This window comes from Botryllus schlosseri, chromosome 2, assembly GCF_051294905.1.
Source record: "Botryllus schlosseri isolate E-star chromosome 2, Bs_hap1, whole genome shotgun sequence".
Lineage (NCBI taxonomy): Eukaryota > Metazoa > Chordata > Ascidiacea > Stolidobranchia > Styelidae > Botryllus > Botryllus schlosseri.
In genome coordinates this window covers 16,702,156-16,714,212 of record NC_137237.1, presented here as the reverse complement: position 1 = coordinate 16,714,212, position 12,057 = coordinate 16,702,156, and the positions used below count along the sequence as shown (strand labels likewise).

The 12,057-nt window shown below is 40.0% G+C and overlaps 2 protein-coding genes across 2 annotated transcripts in view; both read left to right on the top strand.

Annotated features, from left to right (window-relative positions):
• LOC145433842 (protein TANC2-like) overlaps window positions 1-12,057 on the top strand; it is a 127,950-nt gene that overhangs the window by 21,456 nt on the left and 94,437 nt on the right. The window lies entirely within an intron of this gene.
• Window positions 2,458-9,427, top strand: LOC145433846 (claudin-7-like). Its single transcript, XM_080311102.1, has 5 exons — window positions 2,458-2,699; window positions 2,914-3,019; window positions 4,699-4,805; window positions 5,712-5,827; window positions 8,914-9,427. The coding sequence occupies exons 1-5, from the start codon at window positions 2,568-2,570 to the stop codon at window positions 9,107-9,109; spliced, it is 657 nt and encodes a 218-aa protein (XP_080167228.1). The 5' UTR covers window positions 2,458-2,567; the 3' UTR covers window positions 9,110-9,427.

Here is a 12,057-nt window from a genome sequence, read left to right as displayed (position 1 = left end):
CACAGGTCAACTTTGCTTGATATTTTCAGTTCGATATCTTTATTAAAAGGTCATATAATTTTTGTCAAAATCATGCGGCCTGCAAAATATTCTTAGTAGCAAACAGGTACGTGGATCACAACTCTGTGCCTTCGTCGAACATTTCCCTAATACTTGCAACCGTGCCTACGATAACTTGGCGTAGGCCCCGATTACACCGTTGCATATCTGCAACCAATGGTCAATAAGTCAGCTTAGCGCCGAAATAAGCATATGTCGGAGTCTCTCATACTTAGTGCATATGAGCGAAATGTCTGAATAAAGAAGGCAGGTGAAGTGATTCTTAATGCAGGACGGGCATAAAATATTGTGCATAAGTAGGCTATTCCGCTGACTGCTGTCCTTATCTGAAATGATGCCAGGAAAATGACAAGCCTAACGAGAATATTATTTTTTCTCACGCGTTGACAGTCTTATCTACGATGGTAATAACAAGAATAAGTCGGGGAATATGAAATCAGGGTTGCAATAACTGCGCGTTAGAAGTAAATGATTGGATTCAAAACTCGCCAGATACAAATTACTTATCGTTGCTGCTAGCCCCGCTACGTATTTTCCACGCATTCAATAGGCATGGAAAGCTATGATTAGCGCTCCAAGCTCGCATAAAACAGTTCGGATGTATATTCCGCGAACGAGAATTGGTGGAATGGGGGACCGCTGCTGGATGATATCTGCACCGCACTAGCTTGACTCAAGCAACAAAGGCGAAAAGGCCACAGACAACAAAGAAATAACACAGTGTACTTTACTGACTGTGTCACTAAAACGAAAAACGATTAATGTCATGAGCGGAATAGGCAGTTTGTGTCACGTTCAATCGGATATGTCGACTATTCCGAAGACTCCTTCAAGGCCTGTTTATAGAATTGTGTTCGTTAAAATGTTAATTGTAGAGAAATATGCATAGAATCGCGGTAAAAGCATCTTTACTCGAAGTTTGATATTCAAGGTGGTCCGTGTATCGCAAAGGAGTATAGAAAACGGAGAGACAAAACTATACAGAAACATAGGCAGAGAAGAAAAGAACATGCCGCTCCAAAGTTGCCGACTCCTGGGCTTTATCAAAAGCTCAGTTTCCGTTCATTAACCTCATTGCAGCCAACTATTGGAGCAATCGCAACAAGAACCGTAGCAACAAAATCGACGTCATCTCACTCTCTGGGCTGTGTTTACGAGTCCGCTGCGCAAGTTTAAATGAAGTAATCGACCTCCCGCCATGGCTGGACTGATTGATTGTTGGATGTAATTGAGGTCATTGAATTTTTATTAGCAGCGAAACAGAACCAACTATAGTCCTAATGGGATAACTAAGTGGACTATAGATATTTGTCTCAGTGGAGCAAACGTTTTCTAGGTTGAATGCAGGTTTTTTCAGCACGCTATTAAGCCTTCATTAAGCCTTCGCGTGAGATTCTGTAGGTTACATACGCTTTGTATCACAAGAATTGTTAATATGTGACCTGATGGGGAGTGACTGTCTTCTACATCTTTATTGTCATTATAATTACCATGGAGTTTTTGAATATAGGTATTGAACTGATTGATATAGATGGAATAGATCATCTGGTCGAAGTGAATATGAATGGTATGTGTGTCGTCAATGGTCATTGGTCATGGTCACCTGCTCTTATATGATATGGATTGGCATAAAGTAAATAAATAATTCGCATGCACACGAAGCATGGTATACTGTCGTATGATATTAGTCACGATGCCCGTGTCAATTTCGATGAGCTGTTTCAAGAGGCGATTGCATCAATGGAAATATAAGTGTTGTTTGGTTGTTTAAGGTAATTACATAAGGAATTGCCAGCTCCCCTTAACGAATTGAATTAGGTGAAAAACTAATGCTGATAATTCCGTCGCATCTAAAGAGCTCATGAAATTCCGCCTTATCCTGAAACTATAGCATCACAAATGACTGTGAGCCGAAAGAAATTGTTCTTGACCAGTTGCTTATTGCATTCATCCAGTACGCATATTGATACAGCAGATGTATCTCGCGAAATACCGTACGACATTTGCGAATGTAATCCTTTAATGCGCAGGGGCGCATTACTGATATCGTCTTATGCATGCGCTGAATTCATCCACTCGTAATGAAGCAAAACGAAGAAGTTGGCCTTTGAACAAATGCGTGATAGGCGTCGCCGCCATCTGGGTCACAAATCAGCCGTAAAAATTATGCCGTAAACCCGCATTCGCTGAGATGTAATTTATTGTGATGAAGGCAGTGTTGTAAAATTGCATACAGGGCTGCATGCTAAATCAGTTCACCTTGCTCTGTTAACAGTAAAATGGAACGGCTATGCAATTTATATTGGTGATCGTGCATTAATGCTGACATAAAATCCACAATGAAAAAATTCGTGTGGTCATCGTGATTGATGATGGCTGTGCCATAACAGAAAATCACTTTTATACGTGAGAAGATAGTCGTTAAATCCTTGCTTTATTTTATCCAGCGTCCATAGTCGTCGAAGTTCTGTGTGAGTATAGGTGTATAGTGTCGACACTTCCTTGCAATGTCTGTTGTTCTGGAAGTAGGAAGCTCTTCTTTATTCGCCGCTGCACTAATTCTAATGGTCACTACTTACGAAAGCAACCAATGGAGTCAATCAGATACAGGAACAGTGTTTACGCAAGCCAATACCATGGTGAGTGTCTGTGAGGGCGGAAATGGTGAGGATGACACTTGACAATGAGCTATGCACGTATACACTCTAGTTGTACACTGTACAGTAGCGATGATTTTCTCGAAAACCCTTTTATTGCGAGTTGTGTAAGTGTAAGTGTAAGAATACTGTGACGTATATAGGATATGATATAATTTTGGTGGCAACTTGAGCATTTACGCCGGCCTTGTTTTAGAGCAGTGGTCTATGGGAAGAGTGCTCAAGCAATGCGGACAGTGGGACCGAAACTTGCGCGACGTTTGATAGTTTTTTTCTGGGATTACCGCTTCATTTGCAAGCAGGTATACGGTCAATTGTCCGACTCGTAGGTAATATAGTTACATTGGTGAAGGGAAAATACTGGATCAAAGTTGGAATGAATGCGAACATTGTTTCCGCCGCAACGCATCCCATCATGAACACAATAATAATCTCTGCCAGTGAGGTGTAAGAATAACAAAAAGGGTGTTCTATTAAAGCATTTGGGAATCACCCGTGATTCAAGAAAGCTACTGAAGTACGAGTAGAGTAATGGTTATCTAAGTAACCCGAAACGACTTCAACTAGAAGTAGAATTTGCTCGCTTTGAAAACTGCTGAAGTAAGCAAGTATAGTTGTGAACATCAGTGGTAGATACACTCTCCATGGCTGTCGTAAACTAAAATAAGCGGACGGTGCAGAGAGGTCGGTTCGCGCTACTATATATTAGGGATGGTGTGAACGTGGGGTTCACGTTCGCGTTCTGTGTGTGAACCTCGGAAATTTAGAGGTTCACGTTCACAAACGAACCTTGGTAGGTTCTGCACTGTGAACCTTTTTCATATATTACAATTTTCACTTTATTATAACATCTTTTGGTTGAAATTTATTGCATTAAAGCTGCGGGCCACTCTATGTATGGCGCTGGCAGCATAAAAAATCAACACTAAACGAGCATGCACCTTGACAATCTGAAAAAAATTACTTGCTTTCTTTGTTACAAACGATTGCTCGAAATATCCGGTTCTCCGTTTGTGAATATTTAGTGACTCTCTGCTGTGAGCTTGACCCGCAATCACACAACATCAAGAGCGAAATACACGACGTGTAGTCAGCAAATGGTGCTTATTCAACCAATCAAGGAAATTGATATCGTTGTCTGATGTAAAAAATCTATCAGGTGAACGGAGTTAATCTTGACTTCATATGTTTATTGTATCATAAAAACCATACCCGTGCGATTGGGGTGTTGGCTACTGCTGTATAACTTGTTAATGGGGGTACTGTCGGTATAGCAAGTACAGAAGGAAACCCGTTTTACACTCTGCTCAATATCAACGTAGAATACATTGTCCGGTCTGGCCTAGACCGCTAAGGCGTAAGCTTATATTCCCTCGTAAGTCCTCGTCGAAATTCTTGGCAAAGCCACGGAAGATATCGATTTTATGGGATTATTATATTATTTGATCGCCCCAGTTGATACATTTGGCGACGTTTACAACGTCAATATGTACTGCAGCATTGTGGTATGTCGTCGCTATGTATCGTGTACATTAATATAGGCTACCACTTCACTGAAATGTCGGGTTGGACTTGACTATATGACGGCACGTGACGTCATGAGGTTCACGTTCGCGTTCATACAGAACCTTTCGAAAAGGTTCGCGGTCACACGTTTCGGAGGTTCACACCATCCCTATACTATATATCACAGGGGGTATACATTTTATTATTTAATTAATTAATTAAACCACACCATGTGATGCGAGGGATATTTTCGCTGTAGAAAAGTGGTTCTTAACTTTCATTAGCCTGTACGTCTTTTCGGAAAATGTCACGATATTACTCCCTCCCACGGCCGCTACTTGAGACTATAAACGATACGGAGAAATAACTAAAATATGGTAGATCCTTATATGCATTTACATTTAATTTTACACTTGCGTAATATTGAGCCTATGTTGCATTTACTTTTTATCATTCATGTGTTTTCTTTTCGCAGCTAGAGCCTTCACGATATCAGCACTTGTATTCCAAGCCTTCGGAACAATCCTTACGATATCGTGTATTTCTTCTGTGCCATGTTCAAGCGCAGACGTGGCGATACGGGTAAGATTGTTTGCTTACTAGCTCACCGCATTTGAACATAATCGGGGGAAACGTTTTAGTCGAACCCTGTCGTACATCATATTATTGACATAAGTGATTAAGGTAGTCATCGTCCAGGTGAAAGCAGCAGTAACGATTTCCAAGACATCTCAAAACTACTCCATGTGGAAGTATAAATCAAACTCTCCAAAGTAATCAACTTAAGTGATGCAATAAAAAATAAGTAGACTTTCGAAATCGCAGAATAGACAGCAAATGTACGGGTAGATGCGCAGCACGTGACTCACGGTTGAGTAACTAGATGCAGCTACTGCTTGCTGGTCTCTTCGTAAACTGAACAGTGAACATGGATTCCATCGGCATGACATCATTATGTATAGGGTAGACTCGGACTGTGTTGCCACCCGGACACCATGTCTGGGGCATGTTCGGACTTTATTGCCACTCGAACATCATATATGGGGTATGTTTCGCCTCTCGGAAATCATGTAAAATGCTTAAGGACACTACACATCGGTGTGATTTTAGAAATGAAACTTCAGCTACTGTGATACAGGGTGGGGGGATTTTGCTGAGTAGTTATGACAGTTTTAATCATGGAGGCATTGTAAACATAGCCCAAAACTACTTTCTTCTTTGTAAAATCCGAAGTGAGAAGTATTTTTCCAAAATAACTGTTAAGTAAAAGTGGAAGTAGTCTAAAAAGATTATCACTTGTGTAGTAGTGCATGTAGTCAAAACCTATACTCGATTACTCCGAAAAGGGTAGGAGTACTTCGTTACTGACCACCTCAGATCGTGCAACATCTGACTATATGTATATTATGAGATCTCTAAATTCGCTTCAATTGACACAAGATATATTTTACAGCCGTAACTTACTATACGTCCTTGCAATACTTTCAGAACCGTATGCGCATGATAGGTGGCTTGTCCGGAATCCTAGCCGGCATTTGCATCATTGTTGGAGTATCGTGGTATGCATCGACCATAATGCGGAGCTACTACGACACCATGTACATGTGAGCATTGCATAATCACTGCTTCCCAGATGCTTTTGGTTGGCATTGAATGTCAGCAATAGTGTTATTGATAGGGTAGCAATTTTATAGGTACAAATATCATCTTTTGGCATAATAACGATCTTACATGTGGCAGCAGGCCGACAATCGGTGTATATCTGTAATGTATATACCTCAATTGGAGGTATTTGCGGATATTGTCCGACCATAAAAATCAAGTAAACAACGCCTAGACTTGATCTGATAATATATGTTACATAATTTCCAAGATCAACTTTCGCATTTCATTGCACAGCACAAATTGCATGTTTATACAACATGGTTGCTTTTCTCATTAATTTTTTATCATTATTTTGGTCACATCTAGGGTTGCATTTATAACAAACGGTGTTTTAAAACACTTTAAACAAATGCCTTTTTTTAAAAAAGATGTTTTTTTCAAGGTTGTCTAATTATTAGGGATGGTGTGGACCTCTGAAAGGTTCAGGTTCGTGTGAACGCGAACCTTTTTGAAAGGTTCTGTGTGAACGCGAACGTGAACCTCATGACGTCACGTGACGTCATATTGCTAATTCCAACCTTGTCTTTCAATTAAGTGGTAGCCCATATCAGGGTTGTAATGACTCGAGTCATGACTCGACTCGAGTCAGACTCGAGTCACGATTTTTTTATGACTCGACTTGACTCGAGTCATTTTCTTGAAATGGGAAAATGACTCGACTCGACTCGAGTCAATATTTGGATTGACTCGACTTGTACTCGAGTCATTACGCATGACTCGACCCAAGTCATTGACTCGGCTTATTTTATATGACTTGAAGATGAAGAAATTTGCGAATCATAATGGCTAGATCAACGCATTCGACGAATTCTGCCGACATCGCTATTTGTCACCACTGCTTTCGTTGCACTTGTCTGATATCAGATATGCCGCCGTAAAAACAACAGAAAATGATACATAGTAGCAATGCATTGTACAAAATCGTCCAGTGATGAAGAGGTAATAGATCCTCCGCAATTAAAGTACTCAAGACTTTTCAATTATACAAGCAAACAATTGAATCAAAGTTCAATTAGAGCCAATGAAATGACTCAGATGGTGAAGAGACTGATAAGCTCATGTGTATATTTGAAGGCGATGATTCTTTGCATTTTGGGCGACTTGAAAGAATGAGTATTCAATGCTCTTCAGTGTGGTTCAAAAATGCTTGTCAATTCCTGCATCTAGTGCACTAGTGGAACGTGTATTCAGTAGATGTGGATTCATTCTACGGCCATGCCGCTTTAACATATTTGAGGATCTCCTTTCAACATTAGTATTTTTGAGGTGTAACTCATTGATTTGATCTGCTGTCTGTGAAAACACACAATGCCCCTCGTCCATTTGACGTTTTGTTAGGTATGTGCATTGTGCACGTGAGTAATAATGAATGGCTAATGTTGTGTGATGTTTGTACAATATGGCTGTTCTAAAATAACTTCTTTTTTTATTTTACTGGGTGGTTACTTGATAAATTTGTTATGTTGCATAAAAGGAACACTGAATCTGGCTTAATTTGAAAAAAGTGGAATCAATGATGTGAGAGGAGAATATTTTGGATTTGAATATAAATGGAGTATTTTAGTGAGAAATTCTTTCATATAATATAATTACATAGTAGTAAGCCGACTGTTTTTTCATATCCAAAACATTCTACTCTAATAACTTCACTTTTTCTAGTTGGAATTGAGTCGAATTTGCTATGAATCATATTTTTACACAATGTAACAATATCATGAGATAGCCGGTAAAATTCGAAAATCTCTATTTGTAATTAGTCTAAAATTTTCTTTCATAACATTGCTTTCTACTGGTTGGAATTGAGCCAAATTTGATTTTTTAGGCAATCTAGCAATTTTAAGAAGTAGCCGGAAAATTTGAAAAAATGTTTTTGAACAGCCCCATTGTACAATTATTTCTCCAATGCTGTAACTGCGATGTAGTCTGTAATGCAATTGGGAAAACCTTTAGTATAATCAAAAGGTATCTGTTCTGTTGTCACTGCACAATGCACATAGTTGCATGCACGCTTTTACAGCATGCTGGCCTGTTCTAAATACCTCTACATAAACATGCATCCATTGATTCTCTATCAACTAGTATCTTGACGTGAATTTGTTGGTTCTCTATCAGATAGTACGTAGACGTGAATTCGTTGGTTCTCTATCAGCTATTCGTGAGCTATCGTCGACGTGTTCATAATAAAATCTGAATGCTTGTATTGGTGATGTATCAGACTGACAAGAGAGATATTTGATTATCAGTTCCAAGATTAGTAAAGTTATCTTTAGCATCAGTAAATGAGGCCAGGACCTGTCCGTTATCTGCCTAAATAAACACGTGCCAAGACTCTGATAGGGACAGAATGAGCATGTTTCGCAAACAGGGAATTCGATATCACCCAAGCAGGATTGAAAACATGAGTTGAACATGACTTCAATACTGTAACTTGGACTCGACTCGAGTCATAACACAATGACTCGGACTTGACCCTTTAACCTGTGACTTGGACTCGGACTCGAGTCTGTGATGAATTGAAAATGACTCGACTCGACTCGAGTCAAAACCACAAAAGTATGATTGACTCGTGACTCGGAACCATGTGACTTGGTTACAACCCTGGCCCATATTAATGTAAACGATACCTAGCGACGACTCGGGCCACGTAATGCAACAATGCTGAAGTACATATTAGCGTTTTAAACGTCGCTATATGTATCAACTGAGGCAATCAAAGGATAAAATACTCCCATAAAATAAATATTTTCCGTCGCTTTGCCAACAATTTCGACGAGGACTCACCAGGGAATACACGCTAACCCCTTACCGGTCTAGGCCAGACCGGACAATGTATATTCGGCGTCTGAATATTGCTACATTGATATTGAGCAGAGTGTAAAATGTGTTTCTATACTTGCTACCGATATTACCCCATTTAGAAGTTATGCAGCAGTAGACAACACCCCAATCGCACGGATTTGGTTTTAGAAAAACCATAGCTATTTCTCTAATGTACGAATAACTAAATTTCACTCTTCACAATCAGATCACCGGATACAGAACGTACCGCGTTTGGAACAGCTATATTCATAGGATGGGCTTCGGGGGCCGTGGCCGTTCTCGGTAGCGTGTTAGCTTTCTGCGCATCATGTACGGTATCAGGCGAGAGGCATGAATTGACAAGCAGCCAAGGACAGAAGGTGCATCTCTACAGCTCGAATGCTACACAGGAGTATGTTTGATATGGACAGAGTCTAAGAAGAACTCCGCATTGTACGCCAGCAACTACGGTGGCCCTTGTCAATGACCGATAACCACTATCACCAAATGCATTACCGGACTTTGTAATCATAAATAATAATACATGAAGATACATATTTTGAATTGAGTTGAAGACGTTCATATGAAACGGTTTATGCAATTTCAAGTAGCAAATATATTTGCCGCTTCAGAGTATACGTACAATCATGCATACATAAATCTTATAGACTACGATCAGTGTGAAGATGTATGCTACCGTTTTTGAACGTTGAAATGGCAATATGACTCCAATCACCGCATGACTTTATTGATTGCATTTCGGGCGAGGGTTTATCTAATATGGAACGATCCTCGTTAGCTATACTACCACGTGGCGATAGACGATGGTATACAAGAGCGTAGCCCGAAAAAAATATTTGGGAAGGGGGGCAAAATTTCATGCAGTAAAAAACGCCCCCCCTCCCCAGTTGAAAAAATATGGTAAAAAAACTATGATCTTGGGCTATTATTGGATGATTACCACTACTTCTAGGCGCTGAGCTAGGGTGATCCTTCACCCACAATCGTAATGTTATGGAAAGCAAAGGTGCCACTAGATATTCGCGAAGCGCGAAAATTTTCAAACTTATTGAGTTATTGGATGAATTTGGTCATTAACATTGTTACTTGTAATTGTCTTGGACAATCAACCGAACATCTGGAGGGCTTTGTTCCCTAGACCGCCCATGTCTCGGCTACTCGAAAGCCCGAATGCATTGTCATGTAGGCACAGCGTGTATCTCTTAAGATGCGAAGCGCGAATAAATTTCGTAATTAATCACTGAATTTTGTCAAGAATATTAGTAATTGCATACAATTACCCACTTGATCAGATTTTCCGGTAGATCTAAAGTGTGGTGGTGTCTTCGAAAGTTTGTGGCACGTTAATGATGTACAATTAATTAATTAATTAATTAATTATACATCTACGGGGGAGGGTCATTGTTATTAATTAATCTGTTTCACTTGTTATTTCGTGAATTCCCAGCTGCTATATGGGTAAAAGATATTGAAATCGCACAGATGTAGGCTATCGGACTAAACAAAAAGAAGAACTGCTTTTGTGAGACAAACACAATTCCAAGTTGACATTACATCACGGAGTCCGGCATTTTATCAGATTACGAAGACAGACTATTCGGTCCCGCCCATTTAGGCACGTATATGAACATGGAACAACCTACAGTTGGACATATGTCGACGACACCAAAATGCCTATTTCTATATATCAAACCAAATCAAATTGTTTCTGGTAAATGGAGTTCTCATAATAAAATCAAGTCATGTACGTAGCGTAACATTACGTCGCGCCAAGCGCGGAGAAAAATTACAACTTTAATGATTCTAACGAAACTACTCTATGAATTTATGTTTATTTAAGAAATAACTTTGGGGCATCTTGAGCTATTATTCTCATACCACACAGAAAGACTATTCATGAGTTCTGAGACTGAGCGTCGGGTTGGCTACTTACTTGGTTAAGACGCATACTGTTTTGTGACCCCCAGACCAAGTTGTGGCCACTCAAGAGATCGCTCACACGTACCACAACTAATTCAAAGAGAAATTTGGTATTTGGTGAGAGGCGCACGATTCCCAATTTGCATTTATTCACGGGGTGCAATATTTACTGCCTCTGCTCCAGTGTTGGGATCAAGTCACTACCTTCGAGACACGAGTCATTTCGAGTCATTGCCCATTTTGACTCGAGTCAAGTCAAGTCAATCGATTTTCGAAAGTGACTCGAGTCAAGTCAAGTCACTCGATTTTTGGAAGGTGACTCGAGTCAAGTCGAATCAAGTCAAGTCAAGTCACGAGTCAAGTCACATATTAAGTCAAGTTGCCTTTTCGAAGTATGAGGCATGATTACGTCATTGCAATTTGCTAGCTGTCTGAAATACACATCGAGTGGTCATTGATTCCGAACCGATGAACGAATATAGAGTTAAATATTCACGCAAGAAGACGCTGCATCGCTCACGTATACGTGGAACTGTTAAACTACGTAATTGCATAGCCTCAGTTTATAGTTAGCAGCCAAAACAGAGAATAGAGAAACGAATTGATAAGACGCAATACATTACCCATTTAAAAATCGATATGATATTATTCGAGCCTGCGCTAATGGTTACGAACTATATAAACTATATTCGATTTCAATAAGACAAGAGGTTTGGTTAAGGTAAGAACAGAGAACATTTCGCTATTTTATTACTTTACTACTAGAGTTACGACAACGTAAGCACTAAGCTTCGATCACTTCGTTTGCGGTCAATTTATTTGTGAGAGAACAATCGAGACTCAGTGAAACGCACGATATTTTAATGATTAGTCGCTCTCACGGGTTACACCAGCGTTTCGCGAACAATCCGAATATATGCAAGATACAAGTGATTTTTATCGACACCGATTACTTGATGACTTGAAATTGACTCGTGAATTTTGGTCCGAGTCACGAGTCAATCCACATTTCTGATACGCCGAGTCAAGTCAAGTCAAGTCGTTTTAGCAAAGTGACTCGAGTCAAGTCAAGTCATGCGAAAAAAGTGACTCGAGTCAAGTCATGACTCGAGTCATCACAACACTGCTCTGCTCCCTGGATTTTTACTACCGGAATCAGATTGCAAGGACTGGGCCATTACGCACGATATGCGAATAAGATTCTAACGCCGGCGATCTTCCTCGGGTCGCACTTGGTGTTCGCTAAAACATATCTGCCTTGCTGTGTGTTTTTGGGTCCGAAAAGCTGATGCCTAATAGTCCCGCAACCGCTGGCAGCACACACGCATAGTTAGATACAATTCTGTACATCATGCGTGTTTTTATTTAGGCCTTTTTATTCTGATTCATCAAGAGGCGGACACTCAACAATTAAAAAACTACCGAAATT

Coding starts and splice junctions, on each gene's coding strand:
- LOC145433846 (XM_080311102.1), top strand. CDS start 2,568: ATGTCTGTTGTTCTGGAAGTAGGAAGCTCTTCTTTATTCGCCGCTGCA. Junction 3,020..4,698: donor ACCGCTTCATTTGCAAGCAG/GTATACGGTCAA, acceptor TTCTTTTCGCAG/CTAGAGCCTTCACGATATCA. Junction 4,806..5,711: donor GCGCAGACGTGGCGATACGG/GTAAGATTGTTT, acceptor CAATACTTTCAG/AACCGTATGCGCATGATAGG.